The 22,455-nt window shown below is 38.9% G+C and overlaps 1 protein-coding gene across 1 annotated transcript in view; it reads right to left on the bottom strand.

The window, feature by feature from the left end:
- LOC147726408 (UDP-glycosyltransferase 3A1-like) overlaps positions 1-22,455 on the bottom strand; it is a 446,431-nt gene that overhangs the window by 311,303 nt on the left and 112,673 nt on the right. Inside the window, exon 3 of the mRNA XM_086960530.1 lies at positions 19,015-19,141. Coding sequence (XP_086816656.1) covers positions 19,015-19,141 — 127 coding nt within the window. The remainder of the gene's footprint in view (positions 1-19,014; positions 19,142-22,455) is intronic.

The following is a 22,455-nucleotide window of genomic DNA, read 5'->3' as shown; positions in this document are numbered from 1 at the left end:
AATCTAAAACTTTTTATGAGTGAAGCTTGCACACGTCTACTTGTTCTCTGTGTGGAGGAGCATGCAGTGCTGCATCTAAAGCTGTTTGTGAGTGAAGCTGGCACTGCCTGCCTGTGCTGTCCTTTTTGTGAAGGAGCAAACAGTGCTAATTAGAAAGCTTTTTCTCTTTATGAGTGAAGTTTGCACTGCTGCTGCATGTACTATACTTGTTCTCTGTGTAGAGCAGTAGGTAGTGCTGAATCCAAACCTACATCTGATCTGTTTATGAGTGAAGCTTGAAGTACTGCCGGCTGTGCTGTAGGTATTCTCTGTTTGGGGAGTTTGCTGTGCTGTGCTGAATCTAGAGGTGTAACAGATCTATTTATGTGTGGGGCTTGCACGGCTGCTCCCTGTGCTGGACCTGGTATTGTGTGTGAGAGTGAGCTCATAGTATGGCTGTTGAAGCTGTTCTGTTTATAAGTGAAACTTAAACTGCTGCTGTTGATGAGTGGAGCTTACATTGCTCCTATGAGTACATCTTAAACTACTGATAAAGGTGTATCATTTCTGTTTGAGTGGAGCTTGCATGGCTCTTGTACTTGTTCTGTGTGTGTGTGGGGGGGGGGCTTGCAGTGCTGAATCAAATGCTGTACTTGTTTTATCAGTGAAGCTTACACTGTTGCTTCCTAAAGCTGCACCTTTTCTGTTTGAGGGGAGTTTGAATTACTATTGTCAGAGCAGAGTCTGTTACGTGTATGAGGAAGCGTGCTCTACTCCTGTTAAAACTGTTCCTGTTCTGTTTATGAGTGAAGCATGTACTCCTGCTTCCTGTTTGTACTATGCCTATGTGTGTAAGGGTGGAGCTTGTGTGTTCCTTCTCCTAAACTTGCAACAGTTCTGTATGGGAAGGAAGCTTGCACTGCTGCTTTGAAAGCTGTACTTCTTCTATGTGTCCTAAAAACTTTTGAGAAAGCATTGCCACTGCGCAAAAGCCTAAACTACTGGTTTGTTAAAGTTTATCCTCACAGGGATGTATTCAGAATAATAGATACCTGTATATATTCCAGCCTCTTGCTTGTTTTGACCTTCTGCTCTCAAAACACAGACCATGTATTCATTTAAGGCTCTCTCCACATCCCTCTGCTTTCCATGGAAAGTGGATTCTTATAACTCGGCTACACAGTTACCACTGACTGGAACTCTTTAAGGAACAGCCAAAGTTTAGATGCCATTGACAACAAAAAAAATCAGTGCCACTCATCACTGTCTGACTAAAGGTTTTTTACTGCCTGTCCTAACCCACTTGTATATCTATTTAGGAATAAATGTCAGAGCAAGGAGGCTGCTCCACCATGTCCCTTTTGACTTTTTAGGTCGAGCCTCGCGGCAGTGCACATGCGCTGCTCGCTCTGCAAAGCATTCTGTATTAGAGTATGATTACTCCTTATACTGAGACCCCCCTTGAAGTTGGTACCTTGAGTGCGACCCACATCCAATCAGTAAGGCTGGTCACGACTTATTCTAAACAGCATAAACAAATAAGACAAATATTGCAGAAAAATGGGCCTATTGTAAAAACTGATTTAACACTTTCATTGTTACTTTCCAATGCACCTGTATTGACCTTCAGAAAGTCTAGGGCAATGCAGGATGATTTGTTAAGAACTAGCCCAGAAGTAAAAACATCAGGTTCATGGCTGACACACAAAAGTGGGTTTGTGAAATGCAACTTCTGCAGGGCTTGCAAATTTGGAACTAGTACTACTGAATATTGGACTCCATTTTGCGACACACCAACTAAAATTGATGGATTCTTCACTTGTCGCACTGACTATGCGGTTTATGTATTACGTTGTACTTGCAATTTAAGATATATTGGTAGTACCAAGTTGCAAGTATACAACCGCATACTTCAACATTTGAGGGCAGTAGTCAATTCAAACCCTAATTATCCGGTAGCCAGGCACCTTAAGTTATCTCACAACAATAACTTAAAATATCTGGACTACTTTGTGATAGGGGCAGTTCCCAAAAATATCAGAGGAGGTAACCGTGAGCATCAGCTCACACAATTGGAAAGTAAATTCATCCTTGAGCTCGACACTAAGATGCTGAATGGGCTCAACATGGGGGAGGATCTACATAATTTTTTATAAATTAGTCTGTTGCCTTCTCAATATGTCATGAACCCTTTTTCCTGCATTATGGCACTTTAATTAGTTGATTGCTGAGTCCATTTTTATTAGCTACTTAACAATGTACAGTCATTTCCCCTTAGTGGGTTCTTTTTTACTTGTAGGTTCCCCCCTTTTTTCATTCCTCTAATTAAGTACACAGTTGATTTTTTGTTTGTGACGATTGATATAGTTATGGGCACTGGCCCATTACATCATCAATATTTCACAAACAACCGTCTATGTATAACACTCTTGTTTTGGATACTGCTGCTACATTTTATATGTCCTTTATTTATGGACATATTCCCGGGGCTGCCTTTTTTATTTTAATTGTTATAGATGTACTATATTGGCACTTTTTAGCACTTTCACAACAGCACTTTAAAATGTTTTGTGGCTATATTTGCACATGAGTCTTGATCCTAATATTTTGATCAGATACATCTTCGCACTAATGTCATATGTTTACAGAAATCTTTGCTTCATTTGCACATATTTATATATGAGGACTCATCAAATGTAATTTATATAATAGTAGAAATGGGAATTTTACTACTCTATTCTTTGATGTCCTGACATGCTCTTTTATATTATATATGTGCGAAACAATATTTATTGATTTCAAACTCAATATTTATTTATTTATGCATTTATGGAGTATTTATGTGAAGCATATCTACCTTATTTGAAAAACATATATATGTGACAAGTATCTTGTTTTTCTATGTCTATGACCATGTGAAATTTAAAGTGATTTGACTCAAAAGCATTTTTATTGGCCTGTACCTTCTTTAGTTTTCACATTTAATTATCACGAGAATTGTTCTGTCGAAACGCGTCATGCTGGGGCACTGGCCAGGACGGACTGGATGCCTTTAAATAAATGAAGCACTGAGAAACATCATTGGAGTCCCTGAGTGGTTCGTAGTCGTGATTGCTGCGCTGAAGATTGCTGGCGTACTGCAGGATTTCGCACTGTATATATATATATATATATATATATATATATACATATATATATATATATATATATATATATATATATATATATATTTATATATATATATGTATATATATATATATATATATATATATATATTTATATATATATATATATATATATATATATATATATATATATATATATATATATATATATATATATATATATATATATATATAAATATTAATTTTAAGATTAAAACTTCTCATCTGGACAGCAAGATTGATTCACCGCCCACTGGAGGGTTTTAAAATGACAGCCGTCGGAACCACAGGCTTCAAAATGCAACATTAAAAGGGAACGCTTTCCGCATTAAAATTCCATCGGAGGAAATGTGGCAAAAACATCAACGAACTGTGGAACCCACGGACTGGTTTTGAGGTGCAGGACACTACTTGAAAAAGTTTCCTGGAGAAACGAAACGCGTCGTAAAGTCCGGTATCATGCTGCTCCTTTAAATTAAAATGACCTATAACGAAGTCACGTGTGCGACTCAGCTTCTTTTCAGTGTGGAGAGAGGGTTTTGAACATATATATATATATGTATATATATGTATATATATATACGGATACGAGAATCCCTGTGTTCCTGGCAGGAAAAAGAGAGCCACTCCGGTGTGGGGTGATAATATTACGAGTTTATCTGGCAAACAAGACACGTTTCAACCTCTGGCGAGGTCTTGGTCACAATATATGTATATTTTTTTCAAAGGGTCCTCAATCCGGAGGAAAGGAAGGCGCCACATCAATGTTCACCGCAAGTAATTTATTGGAGCAAAAAAGAACAACGTGTTTCAGCCAAAACGGCTTTTGTCAAGTGCCAATAAATATGTCATCATAGACATAATGGAATAATATTAAAGATGCTCTGCGCACACTGGTGATTTTCAATCAAAAGTAATCAGACAATCATTTTAGTGCTGCTCCTTTCGTTGCACTTGGTCAGAGTGCCTTGCACATATGGAAACTGATCTGGTTGGGAGACTTCCCGTCCTGTTGAACGTGCGCACTATTTTCAGGGAACACTGCGTTCCTTATCAATGTCTTAAATAAAAACTTATATCCTTTAAGGAGTAATGTATTGAATTTCTTTTATTTTGTTTCATTCATATCATGAATCCTTTATTTTTCTTCAATACATTAAATCCATTTCATGAATTGTACCCAATGCATTACGGGTCTCTATAAGGACCCTTCCTCAGGGGTCTAAAAAATGAAAAGTAAACATCTAATCAGAATCATGTCTCAAAACACATTGTGTTAAATACAAAATGTTGTCCCTATTTTCAATTCTCATATAAATGCGTGTACTATTTTGAATGCACTGTGAATTTCTATAAGGAAAAAACTGGTTACAACCAGGAAACAAAATTGATGCAACAAAAAGGTATACTATGACTCAAAAGAAAACAATATACTTAGCATGGGCGGAAAATCCGTTCCGCTTGCGGTTTTTCGCGGACTTTCTGTAAATTCTCAATCCGCGAGATTCGTGAATTTCCCGCAAAATCCGCGAGCGAAACGGATTGGGTCAAAAGTTCAAGCTGACTTTTTGTAACTATTTTAGAATGGCGCTGGCAAGCTGCCAGAGCCTCTAAAATAGTTACAAAAGTCAGCTTCAACAGGAAGCACTAATAGATAAAGGAAAGCAGGTGCTAGAGTTGAAGCTCAAATTCAGTTACACAATCAATAATCACCCCAAACTTGGGGTGATTAATGACTGTGTAACTTAATTTGACCTTCAACTCGAGCACCTGCTTTACTTTATCTATTAGTGCTTCCTGTTGAAGCTGACTTATGGCTGAGGGCAGAAGGGCACAAAGTGGGACAGAGGGCATGAGTTAGGCAGAGGGCAGAAGGGCACAGAAACCAGTGGGGCAGAGGGAAAAAGGGCACAAACAAGAGTGGGGCAGAGGGCAGAAAGGCACAAAAACAAGTGGTACAGAGGGCAGAAGGGCATAAAAAACGAGAGGGTGGCAGTGAATCGATGAACCAGGCAAAAAAAAAACAGCGAACACGCAAAGCGCCCCGCGAACACGCAAAGTTCCCTGAGAACACCCACAAACACGCAAAAATAAAAAATCCACGAATTCGCGAATTTTGCGGACTGCGAATTCGCAAATCCGCAAATTCGCGGATCTCAAATTTGCAAAATTCGCCCATACTTACAATATACTAAACCCAATCGGTTGTAATTATTTAAGAAAAAGTATACGAACAGCACTGGATGAATAGCTTTAACTCATTAATCACGAACAATGATTTTACCCCACTGTCATTCTAAGTGTGTCTTCAGGCAACAATATGCGCTGTTACTACAAGAATTAAAAGGTACACAGGGATGCAAATCTGTGGCAATTGTACTCATTTCAACAATGTCATCAAAGGGAAGCAACTAACTCATCCCCTGAAAGGTTTTATCATTGACCTGAAACACACCAGTACCTGCGATTCTAAAAATGTGGTGTATGCCATCAAGTGTCCATGTGGCAAAATATATGTGGGTATCACTGACAGAAAAATAAAGGTTCGTATCACAGAACACAAAAGCAATATCAGGTTGAAGAATGTTAAGTCTTGTCGAGTGTTTTAAAAAGGAAAAGGAAAGTAAATGATGAAGAGGAGGAATTTTGGTTGGTTAATGAGGACGAGAGTAGTGAGCTTTTGAAAAAATGGAAAAGAGCAAAGAAGCTTAAGAATATTGATATTGATGTAAGGTTTTCAAAAGGAGTTGGTGGTTCAAGCGCCACAAGAGATGGAGGTGTCCAAAGCGGCACAAAAGAGGGTGTCCTTGTGGCACAAAAGATATTGAGGAATCTTCTGAGGAGATTTCGGATGAAGGAAGTGAGAATGAAGAGGATGAATTAATTCTTGAAAAATATGATGACGACGGATGGGACATGGACAGTGATAAATTAGAGAAAGATAGGAAGGAAAAGGGCTTGGTGAAAGATCCTCAGGGTGAGGAGATGTTCAACCCAGATTTAATAAGACATACAAGAAGTGGTGACTGGTGGCCTCTGCCTCATGTTGCGGAATTCATTAAACAATGAATAAGGAAACCTTTGGAGAAAGAGGCTAGGGCAGTCATGAGAGCTGAGTGTTCAAGGCCAGTGGTCATGATAAGGCTTGTTTAACTCCAGAATTGGACCCTGATCTTATTAGATTTCTTTTTAAGTTGGGTCGAGATCCTGGGAAAGGAATTGAGAAGGCTCTGAAACAGTGTGAAGACAGGCTTTTAGACATACTAGGGCCTTTAGCAAGAATTCTCGATCTGGCGGAGGAAGCAAAGATGAAGAAGGTTGCGGTTGATTTAGACCTATTGAGAGGTTGGTCTCAAAGGGCAGTTTGCTTGTTTGGTAAATGCAAATGCGGCCCTGATTTCAGAGAGAAGAAAAGGTGTTCTTATGAGCATTAGCCCAAAGTTGGCTGATTTTTCAAAGAAAGAGCCCACAGATGACCCAAAAGGTTATCTATTTGGTGAAGGGTTAGTGAAAGGAGTTGGCAAATATGTTGCTACTTTTTCAAGTTTAGATAAGGCTCAGACCAACCTAAAGAGGGTCTTCAACAGAAGTGTTTTTGACAGGGCTGGGGGAAGAGCTCGTTTCCCTGGCCGAGGATTTTGGAGGGCCCAGTATCAGTCAGGCGGAAGAGCTGCGTTCAGAGGCGTCCAGTCTGCAACAGGATTTTTCCCGCAAAGAGGAAGAGGATCTGGAAGAGGGCGTCAGCCAAGGGGAAGAGCACAGTTTACACAAAGTTCATTTAGTAATTATGAAGACGAGTTTTGGTTCTTTCCCAGACAAGGTAGGGGGAAGGTTAAGATTTTTTGAAGAGAATTGGAAGATGATAACAAGAGACAATTGGGTATTGGAAGCTGTGAGTGGATATGTTGTGGAGTTGATGGATCTTCCGGTTCAATTATAAGAGCCAAATCAGTTGGTGTTCAATGGGGAATTAAAAAAGATTGTAGGCATGGAAGTTTTGGAAATGTTGAAGAAGGGAGCAATCGAAAAGGTTTCAGAGGAGTACAAAGGTTTTGTAAGTACAATATTTTTGGTGGAGAAAAAAGGAAAGAGTTGGAGGCCTGTAATAAATTTAGGGAGTATGAATCAATTTGTGGTTTACAGGCATTTCAAGATGGAAGGAATCCATCTGTTGAGAGATATTTTGCAGGAAAAGGATTGGTTAGTGAAGTTAGATCTGAAGGATGCTTATTTCACGATTCCAATTGCCAAGGAGAGTCGCAGATATCTCCAGTTCAGGTGGTTGGGTCAGTTGTACCAATTTTCGTCTCTCCCTTTTTGTCTGGCTTCTGCTCCGTGGTGCTTCACAAAGGTTTTAAGACCAGTGGCGAAGTTTTTGAGGGAGAGAGGTGTTCGGATGATTATGTATTTAGACGATTTTCTTTTAATGTCTCAAAGTCAGGAGGAGTTGAGGATTCAATTATCTTTTTGCATGAGTCTTTTAGAAAATCTCGGTTTTCTAGTAAACAAAGAGAAGTCTGTTTTGGTTCTGTCACATTGTTTGGAGTTTTTGGGTTTCAATGTAAATACAGTAGAAACGACTTTAAGTTTACCAGAAAAGAAGGTGCAAAAGATAAAGTCAGAAGTGAGATGGGTTTTGAGAAAGGATTTTGTGAATTTGAGGGCTTTAGCGAGAGTGATAGGTTTATTTTCTTCTTCCATTCAGGCAGTTTTCCCGGGTCCACTTCATTACAGAGCCTTACAACGGTCGAAGGCAGATGCTCTCAGGAAGGGATTATGGTATGGAGATCAGGTTGTAATTTCAAGAGCGGTTCGGGAGGAGTTGGTTTGGTGGTTGGAGAAATTGGAAGCGCGGAACGGTCGTGCAATTTTTGGAATTTGCGCGGATTTTGTTTTGGAAACAGATGCGAGCCTTTTAGGTTGGGGAGCATGCTTAGAGAATCAAGGGACTGGAGGAAGGTGGTCTCAGGAGGAGAGATCAATGCATATAAATGGTTTAGAGATGAAAGCAGGGCTTTATGCTCTGAAGAGTTTTGGAAAGAATTTGAGGAATTTCAATGTGCTGATGAAAATGGACAATGTTTCAGCTGTCCGTTATATAAATCGATTGGGTGGAAGCAGGGTCAATGAATCTGTCTCAGTTGGCGAAGGAGATTTGGAATTTTTGTTTGGAGGAGAAAATAGGTTTAAAGGCAGAATATTTCCCAGGCAAGAGCAACGTTGTAGCGGATTGGAATTCAAGATTTTTAAGGGATTACTGCGACTGGAAGCTGAATGTTCAGATTTTCAGGAGAATAGTGAAGGAGTGGGGTCCGTTGGAGGTGGATCTGTTTGCGTCGAGATTGAGTTGTCAGCTGAACCGGTTCTACAGTTGGAGGCCGGATCCGTTGGCAGAGGAAGTGGATGCATTTCAGCAGAATTGGAGGAAGGATCGGTGTTATGCTTTTCCCCCGTTTGCAATGATACAGAGAGTATTGTTGATGGTGAGGAGACAGGAGTGCAAGCTGGTGTTGGTGACGCCATTCTGGGTCGGTCAGGTTTGGTTTCCAGGTCTTTTGGAGTTAGCGGTAGAGGAGCCTATGTTAATCCCAGTCTCGGAGGATATGTTAATAGGAGAAGGAGGAATGTTTCATCCTTTGGTTATGGGAGGGGCGTTGAGCCTTCTTGTTTGGAAGATATCAGGAGAGAAGGGCAGTCGGAGAGCTTTCGGAGCAGGATCAGGATTTGCTCTATGAATCATGGGCTCCAGGAACCAGGAAAAGATATTTGGGAACATGGAGGAAGTGGTGATGCTGGTGCTTGGAAAGGGGTTTGGATCCTGTGGAGGCATCTGCCATAGAGTTGGCTAATTTCTTGTCTGTTTTGTTTGGTAAAGGTTTAAGTTATAGGGCGATAAATTGTTATAGGTCTGCTATTGCAGCAGGTCATAGTTTGGTTGGAGGTTGTTCGATTGGTAGGGAGCCTTTGGTTTGCAGGGTTTTGAAAGGAATTAAGTTGAAAAGACCTCCTAAACCTAGATGTAATGGTATGTGGGGTGTTAATAAGATTTTATCTTTGTTTGAGAGTTGGCAGGCAAATAAGTATTTGAGTCTTAAGCAGTTGTCGGGAAAATTGGCAAGTCTTTTGTGTCTCATTTATTTTAGGAGTGTTTCTGATGTAAAGGCTTTAGATATTCGTAATAGATGTTTTACTCCTGATGGGGTTCTTTTTAGTGTTACTAAGAGAACTAAATGCATGTCGAGTTCAATTTTTTATCCAAGATTTTTGGATCATCCTAAACTCTGTGTGGCCATGTATTTAAAGGAGTATGAGTCAAGAATGAGTGAGTTTAGGAGGGATGGTGATGAGCAGTTGCTAATTTCTTTTGTTAAGCCTTTTAGGCCAGTTTCTTCAGCTACTATTGCTAGATAGGTTGGATTTTGTATGTTTGAAGCAGGTGTGAATTTGGATGAGTTTGTTGCACATTCAGTAAGAGGCGCTATGGCAAGTAAAGCTTTCTTGTCTGGTGGTTGGTAGGAGGAAATCTTGCGTGCAGCTGATTGGTCTAGTGCGGATGTATTTGCAAAGTTTTATTTGAAACCTTTGGGGTATGTGTTGTCTGTGGTTTTATCACAGCTTTGAACATGCATAATGCTAGCCTCCGGTCTTGCCATGAAATGTAGATTCTCCAAGTTTGTGATGAGAGAATCTGGATTTCATTAAAGACACGGAGGCTAGCATTATCCCTCCCTCCCTCCTTTTTAGGGTGATGTTTGGGGGGTAACAAGATTTAGAATGTTATATGTTTTGTGGGATTTATAAAAGAAAAAAAAATGTTGTTTATTTCAGATGCACAGTGGAGGAATTTTTTGGTTATTTTGTTTTTCTTCAGGAGCAGCATAAAAGAGGAAGATGGCTGCTGTGTTCAGGGTTATACTGTGTTTTTGTCCACAATGTTACATGCTTCCAAAGGTTCATAAATGTTTAACATCACCGCCGTTCAGACCCATAGTTTCTGCGTGTGGGTCCATTTCTGAGTCACTGGGTCAATACCTAAATCATTTTTTGCCGCCGATGGTACAGAACTGGAAGACCTACATAAAAGACACCACGTCTCTTTTAAATCATTTGGAAACTCTTTCTAAAGAAGGTATGGCGAATTGGCATCTATGTACATTAGATGTAATCTCATTATATACCTCAATCCCTCACAACGAGGGTTTAGAAGCCATAGGGTGTTTTTTGTTGAACAACGAGTGTGCTGGAGCCAATAACGTTTTTTTGTTAGCGTTAATGCATTTTGCTCTGTATCACAGCTATTTCGAGTGGGAAAATAAATGTTGTGCCCAATGCAATAGAACATATATGGGCTTTGCTGGAGCCCCCACCTACGCTAATATGTTCATGTCAAAATTCGAACAAGAATATATTCTTCAGGAACCAATTCGAAAGGAACACTTAGTATCATTCAAACGATACATAGATGACATTTTCTTAATCTGGAAGGGAGATGAAAGTCAGATGATTGAGAACATCCAGAAGTTAAATAAGTGCCATCATCACATTAAATTTACACATACCATCAACAGAAACTGTATACATTTCTTAGACGTGTGAGTACAAATCAAGGATCACACTATTAAAACCAACCTGTATACAAAACCCACAGATCGAAACAGTGGTTTACACTTTAACAGTTTTCACCAACTATCTTTGAAAAGACAATTACCTTTCTCACAGTTTCTACGTTTTAAATGTATTCCCAACACAGAAGAGGAAGCCAACCAAACCATTGATCTGTTCGCTGAAAGGTTCATAAAAAGAGGATATCCTGCAACTTTAATCAACAAATCCAAACAAAAAGCACTAATGATGGAAAGATCAACTCTTTTGAGACAAAAGGACAAAGAGGAGAAGGACTGCAACATCTGTGTGCTGAAATATTCAACTGAAGCGACCAAAATAAAACACCTCATTAAAAATTATTGGCACCTGATCGAAAACGAGACTAATCTAAAATGCATAAACAAAAACAAAATCATTTTCGCTTTTCAAAGATCTCGTATTCTTAAGGAATTGTTTTAAAAAAAAAACACTGAAGATTCCACCACAAAATTCAAAGGGATGCAAATCTGTGGCAATTGTACTCATTGCAACAATGTCATCAAAGGGAAGCAACTTACTCATCCCCTGAAAGGTTTTATCATTGATCTGAAACACACCAGTACCTGCGTTTCTAAAAAAGTGGTGTATGCCATCAAGTGCCCATGTGGCAAAATATATGTGGGTATCACTGAAAGAAAAATAAAGGTTTGTATCACAGAACACAAAAGCAATATCAGGTTGAAGAATGCCAAGTCTACGGTGGCCATGCACTGGTAAGAAGCGGGACATAATGTTTCACAGTTAAGATATACTGTATTCAAAGCAGTAAGAACAGATCCGGGAACTGAGCCACACAAACAATTACTAAAGGCAGAATTTCTTTGGATCAAAAAGTTGAACACTTTACAGCCATTTGGGTTGAATGACAATATTGAATTATCGTGTTTTTTATAATGTCTCACAAAATGTTTTTGTTTTTCACTGATATTTGCTCAAGTAACATTATTTACCTTTTTTCGAGATATGATGCAATGATCCATCACTGAGCCTATATAATCACAATTGATTTCTCTATGACTAGGGTAGCCTTAGAACCTTATATTATGCTTTATTGCTAATGTCAATTGCTTTAATCTGGTTGCTTTTATTTTCGTTTACGAAAACATGTGATTTAGCGCTTTATCTTAGAAGCAACTGACTTTACTTCAATATCCGCGCGGAACTTTATTGCGCAGCTCTACTTTAACACACAGGTTACACTCTGACAGTCCTTGCTACTTTAAATTTAGCAGAATCTTTGCGTATGTGATTAGTTTACGAGGCTACACACACCACACGTGATAGCGCCAGGACGCTACTTCCGAAGCACAAGAAAATAGTGCGTTTGCTACTGCTCGCGTAGAACGGCGTGCAGCGTGTATGAGAGTGAGTATTTTCATGAATTCCTAGTAAGTTCCTAAACCTGTGTACCTTTTAATTCTTGTAGTAACAGCGCATATTGTTGCCTGAAGACACACTTAGAATGACAGTGGGGTAAAATCATTGCTTGTGATTAATGAGTTAAAGCTATTCATCCAGTGTTGTTCGTAAACTTTTTTCTTAAATAATTGCAACCGGTTGGGTTTAGTTTATTGTTTTCTTTTGAGTCATAGTATACATTTTTGTTGCATCAATTTCGTTTCCTTATAGCAATTCACAGTGCATTCAAAGTAGTACACACATTTATATGAGATTTGAAAATAGGGACAACATTTTGTATTTAACACAATGTGTTTTGAGACATGATTCTGATTAGATATTTGGGATTAATTAGTTGTTTGCTTTTCATTTTTTAGACCCCTGAGGAAGGGTTGTATTGGATACCCGAAATGCATTGGGTACAATTCATCAAATGGATTTAATGTATCGAAGAAAAATAAAGGATTCATGATATGAATGAAACAAAATAAAAGAAATTCAATACATTACTCCTTAAAGGATGTACGTTTTTATTTCAGACATTGATAAGGAACGCAGGGTTCCCTGAAAATAGTGCGCACGTTCAACAGGATGGGAAGTCTCCCAACCAGATCAGTTTCCATCATAGACATAATGGACATACTGTGCAACATGATTAAACATGATATATTCCTCAAATCAATTCACCAATTTGGAAATTATTTCTAAATAATATACACAATTTTAAACCAAGAAAGGAAAGAGTACTTTAGAAGAATTATGAAATAATCACTCATGTGCATCTACTGTGATCGCATTTCATTGGCGATTCACGGAACGTGTTGTGTCCCGCCCTCTTCCTGTACAAAGGAATTCCGGTTCGATAATAGCCATGGAAGACAGCTGTATAACGCATGTTGCGATAAATCAGCATGAATAATACAGACATAATGGTAGGACTGATATTAGTGTTCTAATTTAATAAATACATTTCATCAAAATTTCTTTGTCATTTCATAGTGTTGCACAGACACATTAAAAATGCACCTATACACAACTTAATAAGTTTATATCAAACATAATGTTAAACAGTGTCCTAACTTTACGGATTAATATTTCCCCTATATAACGTCCATCCGGCAATTACATATGGGGCAATAGAATATAGAGGAATCGTGTATGCACATGCATCTACAGTAATGAGAGATGTGTTTATAGCTGGTATTCAATAGCTAAAAGATAAAGCATGGATACCGAGGTAGTGTATGTATTGTGCAGATAATGATTGTAATAAAACCCAATTATAATAGGAAAAAAGTGCTTAGGATAGATCCTCACAGGGGGGTGGTCCCGAAAATAATGGCAGATTATTCTAAAATAAGATAATCCTAAATTATCTCACTGCAATACCAATGACAGAAGTCAAGTGGAAAAGCAGATACCATACCTGCATATCATAAGAGCAAATGTCCATATAGTTTACTCGAAAAGACAATTCAGCCAGGATCGTAAATCAAGGTACTACCCCCCACACCTGAGAGCAAGTGACCAAATATATAATACTGTATGTCAAAGACTGGGAAGAAAAGAAAGTAATAAAGCAAGACATTTGGTAACTGGGGAAACTGTGAGTCAAGATATATACTGTACGTATTCAAGATAAATATCACAAAATCTGGGGAGTAATTGCACCCCAATATGAGTTGGCAGTTCTTCTCTATTCAATCCATATGGCATTCTCGTATTTAGATCAATGATGTACGTGGATGTGAGAATCCGCAGCCACTTTTCTCTGTCGCCACCCCTGATTTGTTTGCATACCCTGTCAATTCATTATTAATTAATCATTATTAATACATTTTTACTGAAATATTAATTAATATATTACTTAAAAAACTTCCCACCCAGTACCCCATCAAACTTAGCAGCCCACACCTAACATATACGCAAAAATATAATTATTACACATTTCCATAATTAATAGTCAATAATAAATACTGAATTATTAATTGCATTATTACTTAATTGAATCCCCACCTACACCCCTACAAACCAAGCAACCCGCTACAGCACTATACATTCCTATTAGCAATTACATTACAAATTCCAATCACTTAGAATTATAAACTATATATATATTTTAATTATATAAATAATAAATAATAACACAAAAGTAACATTAAGATACATAAAAAATATTTTTTACAACTTTACTACAGAGAAAAATATTAACTAAAAATATTCTTCACAACAATATTAACCCCTTCAGTGTGGCGCACGTTCAGCGGACATCACGCCGCACTACCTCGGTAGTGCTGCGCACGTCCGCTGAACGTTTCGGCCCCGCCTGCGCAATAGAACGTTCCGCACCAGCGAGGAACGTTCGGCGCAGCAGAGGGGTTATTCACTTGAAAATAAAATATTATTGACACTGATATTTTTGCATCACAATATTTTGGTGTCACAATATTTTTTTGCTCAACGTTTTTGTCTCCTAATATTTACAGCTCAACAGGTTGTCCAAATACAACTGCTGCCAATCTGAAACAGTGTTTCTGGTGTCTACTGAGGAGCTTGATTTGAATACTGGTGGAACAACCTGTTGTGATCAGGTAAGCTTAGGGGCACTGATGTCCTGAGGCAAGCCTGAAGCAATCCTAGTAGTCAATGTATATGCTGCATGCCGCTTTGACATATTTTACTTAGGGATGGAATCTGATCCTATGGTTCCATGACAGAATATTGTGAAAAACAATATAGACAACACAACATATTGCCAAAATAATAATGAATACAAAAATATCGCCATCCTATACTGAAATAGAAATAACATAAACCTCAATGATAAAACTATTGCCCAAAAAATCGAATTTTACCAATTTTGAAAACACAAATATTGAATTTAAATATCATTTAGATCATTATACATAAACAAAATCAAAATACTGAAACATATAATTTTAACTTCATTAATATTGCTAAAATAAGGAAACATATTTTACATGATTTACTTCTTTTTTTAATTAAATATATATAAAAAGAACAATAAATAAAGAACCCAAGTATTTCAGAATAAGACTGCTAAAAAGAATTTAAAAACAAATTTACTATTAACATTTATTTCAGAATATTCCTATGAGAAAAAAGATGCAATATAAAAACTATACAATACAGCTTCCAAATTAAAACACACAAATACTAAATGATATTTTCCAGATGTGGTAAAAACTAAATATATATATTGAAATATAGACTTAGACACCCAAAACTAAATAAAGTCATAGTACAAAGCTGTTTACCCTATTTATTAAAAAAAAAGAAACGAAACATCCACTTCTGCCCTCAGTAGATGCTCTACTTACAGTAGATAAACTCTCACCTGTTTTTGGGCTGTGACAAGTACATTCAACCACTGCGGTCCGACATTTGAATCTCTGTTGCAATATCATCAATACTTTTTGTAGGTTACAGTGTTTATCATCATTGTGCTGGAGGAATGGCCACTATCCTGCTGTAAGTTTAACACTAATTGATGTGGTGTGGGAATTGCAGCTGCATTCTGCTACTCATAGGAACTACCATGCTGTCAGAATCTCTTCATTTTCTTTGCTTGATGGTGTTCTTTAGAAAAAGGTGTATTATGAAATTCTGAGCAATACAGATATGTTTCTATTCCTTGTTTTTTGAGAATTTCATGGGCACTCCAGGTCCTTTTGCAAGCTTATGGTACAGAAATGCTGTTAAACAACTAATGATGACTGACTTGATTTGGCAATAGAGATCAGCACCTTGATGCAAAGAATCATCAGGACCAATCTGTTCCATCATGATAGACACCATTACATTACTCAATCAAACAGCAGTATGGAAATATAGAATTTTATGCAGTGGCAAAATTGCTAGACCACTCCAGCTAAACGTCCTAGAAGTTTTCTGAAACGATTTACCTAATTTAATAGTGGTGACAGATCAGACCAGATTTTTATTACCAAACATTTATCACATTAATTGATTCATTTCTAGAACAAGGCTGCACATATTAGAAGGAAAATATCAATGTGAAATGTATAAGAGGAACTACATTTGGCAAATTCAGTACACGGATACCTTGTTCAGGCCACGTATGATTCCTGAAGAAATTATCTACTCAAATATGTCTCCAAAACATCTCCTTGAGTTTTGCTTCTCTTTCAGAATAAAATACGTCATCACTTGCTAAATTTAAATTGACACATTTTGCAGATTTTAAATGGAATGAAAATATTACTGCTAATTAATTTAATGTGATGGTTAAGAATGGAACCTACAATGTATCACTGTTTAAGATAGCCTCATGAGTATTGATATGTATCACAAATATGTTTTGTATCACCCCTCATCAGCCAGGCAAGTTATAATTCTGTGGCACAGTGAGCCCGGGACCCACATCTGGGCATACCCAGCACACTTAGGCAGCAAATGCAACAACAAGGTGATGGATGTAATGCTTGAATTCCTCTCAGCCACTGTCAATAGCTCAAGCTGCATCCCAATCAATCGTTTGTTGTACACCATGCCACCCCAGTTTGAAACCAGCCAAAAGCAAATCAGTCTTGACCCTGCTCCCAATGGGAACAATTTAGCCTGAACTGCCAGGTCAGGTCCTTTCTCAACCATAACTTAGAGAAATGGTTTTATGGTAAAATCTGTCATGAGCTAGGCTAGCTTAAATTCAGTGGCACATTGAGCCTAGGACCCACGTCTGGGCATACCCGGCGCACTTATGGCTGCAAATGTGAAACAACAAGGTGAGAGATGGAATGCTTCAATTAATCTAAGTCACTGGTGATCTCTCAGGGCAGCATCCCAATCCATCATTTTGTTTCCCAAGATGCCACCCCAGTTTGCACCCGGCCATATACAAATCACTCTTGACCTTGCTCCCCATTGGAACAATCCGGCTCAAACTGGCAGGCCAGGTCCTGCTTCAACTGTAAGCAATCATTCTGGGACCTGTTTGGGGTATTTAACTTCCTCAGCCTGGCTAGCTTGAATCTAGTGGCACTGCAAGCCTGGAACGCATCTGGTCATACCCTTCCCACTAAGGGCAATAAAGGCAAAAAGAAAAGATGATGGATGGAATGCTGAACATGGAATGGCATGGCGAGCAAACAAATTATGGATTTAAGCCAGATCTGTGGCTGGGTGTGAATGTTTGATTTGATTAGCATTTCGTGTATCATCTTTTCTTTATACAAGATGGCATTCACCTAAAGATCATACAAAACTTGTTCTTTGAAAACAATGACTGCTGAAAATTGAAGAAAAATTCATTTAACTCATCTCACATAATTTTCTTCACATGCCTAAAATTTGGGGCTCACGCGAGGGAAAGGACCAGACCTTGTATACAAAAGGGCTGATTTAACCACATGGCTGCTGCGGGGATTTTTCCCGTGTGCTGGAAAGCTTTGATCACCATTGTTCATGACGAGCTCAGCTCGTCATCAGCACACGACACCCGTGGGTGATGACGAGCTGAGCTCGTCATCAGCATCGAAAGGGTTAAAAGAGGCTTGCGCAGCAGAAGCTTCACTTGCTTTGATGCTCTGGCGGCGTAAGCCTCTCAGTCATATATGGGTGGCTTTGCATGGCTTCATAGATATGAAGTAAGATAAAGCAGGGCAAGCTGCTGCCTTCCTTTACTGCACATCAAGGAGGTTTTTCATGGGCGTTGCAGTAGCTTTTCCCACGCAGCACCCATGGATTTTAACGCTACCCAAGAATTACTTAATCACGTAGACCTGGGGCAGCATCAAAGCCTTACCCCTCCCCAGAGCAGGCATAATGAGGAGAAGTATTTCTATTTCTCCTTATTTTTATCACTTTCGATGTGTGCTGCCTCTGCAGCAGACATTGAAAGAAGAACCTGCTACCATGATGGAAAGGGGCCTGCAATGGAGGCAACCTTGCAACATGGTGCAAGGGTGCCTAAGTTTGCCCTATGCAGCAAATTGTACGCCAGCGCAGGGGAAAGGACAGGTATGCACCATATTTTACAAATATGGTGAATTCCTGCCCTTTCACATTGGCATAGGCAGTACAGCACTTGGGGTGCTACCCATCGCCAATTCCTCATAAATGAGGCCACAGGTTCCTCCATTCCAATAGGTCAGGTGGGCAGCAGTACAACCTCTTGCAGGGAATCTTATCTAATGCTTTCAGTTTCGAGGGTAGAGGCCAGCCCTACAAACCATTCTCTAATTTGCATACAAGTGATCTGATTTCCATCCCATATACTCAGGATATTCTCACACATAGAAGGCAGTATGCATCTGTAGATCCTTCCCCGCTAATAGGCACCGTATCACATTAAGGAACTGCATCACACAAATTCATAGAAAAGTGCACCTATATATTAGTTTCCACCACTGGTCATCTTATCATCACACGAGGAACCTCATCTCAGATTACATCTAAGCTTCAATGTGCTTCACTGATCATCCTATCACAACATCGAACTCCACCTAACAGAAGCAGGGTAGACTACTTCTGTAGACCTTATTCTCAGACATGGATCCTGGCTGATCAAGTCAAAATGTTGACGATTTCAATGAACATGTGCACATTTACCACCACCAGTAATCCCTCACTAAAATAATGATTACTATTCTGCTAGATATTCACCACACTACATTCCTTCTTACAGCAAAAATCCCTTGATGCACATTTGTTATTGCTGCAAAATCATCTACAAAATCCAATAGTAGCTATTTTCAACAGGTATCGACAGTATAGGTAAATAAGCATTAATTGGTTTCTATAATATTCTAAATATTATATTAATTGCATTTTTCACTGTCTTCTGTACCTTCCTTCTAAAAATGTGTTTTGGTGCTCTGCAAATGATTTATTGAATGCTGTTTCCAATTCTTTTCCAGCCGACCAAGTCATAATTTTGTAGCTGCTGGCCAATTTGTGATGATGTTCATTTGCACCTAAAATACAGAAAATAATCATAATTTGTCAGAATGAATCCTCAGATGAGAATAAATTAACAGAAATATCATTTGCAATCCTATAAATTAATATTTTGCATCATAAATAATGTATCACAAATCAAAATCACCAGGCTTTAAGTGGAGACTTCTGCTACAGTCAAGCATGTTATACTAAGTTTAGTTCGAAGCAAAAATGACCCACCAAAAAAGAACAGCATGTGCCCCATGGTGTAAAAAACATCAAAGTAAAAGTGAGAAATGTGCAGCCGTATATCATAGTATACATCCACAGCAGTATTCAATAACCGAACACAGTATTAGTTTGGCCCATCACTCAACAACAGGAATATAAAGACAGAATGGTATTGTACTGGTACAGTGAACAGTCAGTATACTATTCTTCAGCTTGACACAAGAACTAGATGAGTTGGGCATCGGTTCCCCAATGACCCCACTCATTGCCCAACTATCCCACAAGATTAGTGTTTCCCTATTACCCAGCTCATTGCCAAGCGGTTCCATAAGATTTGTGTTTAGATCACGGATCTTACTTACCTGCTACCATAAGACTTGCCTCCACCCTCTGTTCAGTGATACTCTGCTGTGGTCGGTGTGGTTGTATCGTGTTGGGTTTTTTTAGTCTGCTCACCTCGCTCCAACCTAAATCCATGAATTGCAGGGCACGGTCAGACTGTTCTGCGGCTATTAGAGTGCCTGCTATTCCACGCCTCAAACGGGCATTCCCTGTTCAGTCTGCTTTTTGGTATCTTTTTTTTTCTTAATATGGGAATTTAATACGCCACATGCATGATAAGCAATGAGAGATTATTCTGTAGAAGCTTCCCAAGCCAAAATGGACTCCTGATATTCCTGCTACACCGATTCTTCTTCTTGGACTTTCATTGTAAATGGTGCTAATAATCTGTCAGCACGGAGACTCAAAACAGCCAGGAAGTATTTTCACCTCTGGTTGGTAGACCCAATATATAAACAGATACTATTGTGAAGGTTTTTTCAGAATTTGTCTTCTTCTGAAGACTATTCTTCAGATTATTCCAGGTTCTGTTCGACTGACATTTTGACTGTTCTCTACCTTGTCTATTTCTGCTCATCCTACAAGCTCATATTCTTGCTATGAAATAGATTGTTTCCCTTTGACTTTATTACAACATTGATGAAATAATGATAATTCTAAGAGTACAACTGCACCATGCCTGTCCTAGACCTACTTCTGAGACTTCACAAAAGTCAAAAAAAGCTTTTCAGACTGTTTTCCTACCATTGGTCAATTCTACAAGTTTACACTTAGTACAATGTACAATATGCAATGGTAGGGTGAACCATAATCATTTTTAAACAACCTTGTTTAACATTTTTACTAATTGGGTGAAGCTGAAATAAGCATTGTGGTTATAGCAATCAGTGATATACATAAAGATCTGTATATTATCTCTTTCATCCAGTAGAGTTCTGTACATCGTGTAAGGTTTTGCTCTTACCACTAGCATTTGGATTGCAAGTCAAGAGTAACTGCAAAATAATCAGCCTCCATATATCTGACCAATTCAGAGTATCTGTCAGGATGCACAGTAAGTACATCACCCCCTGTATTTATCAGTTGTGGCGAAGGGGATGAGTGCATACCTGAGGTTAGCAATTTGATACTGGTGTGAAAGGAAGTCCATACTTTCTCACACCAGACCATTTGGCCTCTGATAGTTGCACATATTTTCTCCATGACATAAATGCTCCACCATAACTTAGTAGTCAGAAGGCCTTGAACTTTACATATTTGGGTAGTCATCAACTTAGCTGCCATTAATAAAAGAGAGATCAACTTGCTGTTCAGAAAAGATAACTATATTACCTCCTGGTCCACACAAAACTGTTACTATATCATCATGGTATCTTTAATCAGAGACAACATCTATATCCAAAATCCTTTAGTGTGTTCACATATCTACCTCTTGTGTAGGTTTAGGCCAGTTCCCAGGTCCCCACTCTCCTTTAAACAAACATCAGGGAACCAAAAACTGGCCACACTCTGTTGTGTCCTGCGACACAAGTAAATGCTGGTAGCCGAGTAGAGTTCATAAGTACCTTTATTCAGTAGCTGGGCCAAGTACATCAAGATGGTATACAAGTACATCTGACAGGTAGTAAAAACACAACATTAAGAGTAAAAAAGGTACACAATGCAATCACAATAAAGAAGTTCATCTAAACGGTGAGTGGAAAAAGCATCCAAGCATGTTAATTGTCCATTAGTCTGTATTATTCCCACCATTTGACCTCTTATCCTGCGATATTTGCAAGGGCATCCTTTCGCCTTATAAAAAGATTAGATTGTATTTTGCTCAGCTGTCCATTTCTTTCCTCCATGCAGCAACAGGGCGGAAGGTCAGGGGATTTCGAAATCCAGGCTCCCTTGGTGATAATTGCCACAATGCACACTAGCATACAGTTTGCTTTGCAGCTCAAGCGATGTACAAAGGAGATGCTGAGGCACAAGGATACCATACTCATTACACTAGTGGGTAAATTATTTCTCAGAATAGTAAAAACGCTGAAATGGGGCGGTAGAAGCTTCCGACACTTAGCCCCAAAGCTATGGAATTCCATACCCTTGCATCTTAGAACCCAAACCAACTTACTTCAGCTTAGGAAGGATCTCAAAACCTTGCTATTTACCTGTACATAACCGGTGTGCTGATTCTCCGACTGTACCCTATGGCAGTAAGGTCTAAGACGCCACGGCAAACACGCGCTCTACAAAAACCCATATTTCATTTCATTTCAGAGCATAGTGGTGCTAGCGGCTTGAAGACCAGCCGTCTTAACCTTCAAAACCAGGAGAGACTCTCCGATAAGTTAACAAAAAAGTGACTCAGCACGGTCATAAGACCTATATGTTTGGTAATGAAACCAGTGTGCATTAAAATTTAACCCCTCCCATGCTTATGATGAGCTCAACGGTGGCCGTGTGCTCATGACGAGCTTAACGGCCGTAACGCTTGCACGCGCGGCTAATTCCCCCGCTGTGCTGAGCATTCAAAAGAAACGGGTGTGGCTGTGATGAGCTGAGCTCGTCATGAGCACCGGGGCGTTGTGCGCAGCGGGGGAAATAGCCCTGCAGGCAAGGGGTTAAGCTGCAAGATTCACAGACTCCCAGAACTTTTTTCATGAGAAAACAGATTCAGATGATTTTTCCATTTAAAACATTTCTTTTTCTTCTCCGATTTTACTGCAGCCAACACCTTTTGTCCAAAAGGACTTTTTGATGGCTACAAAACACATAATAAATACAGAGG

This window comes from Lissotriton vulgaris, chromosome 3_1, assembly GCF_964263255.1.
Source record: "Lissotriton vulgaris chromosome 3_1, aLisVul1.2, whole genome shotgun sequence".
NCBI lineage: Eukaryota > Metazoa > Chordata > Amphibia > Caudata > Salamandridae > Lissotriton > Lissotriton vulgaris.
This window is presented reverse-complemented; position numbering and strand designations above follow the sequence as displayed.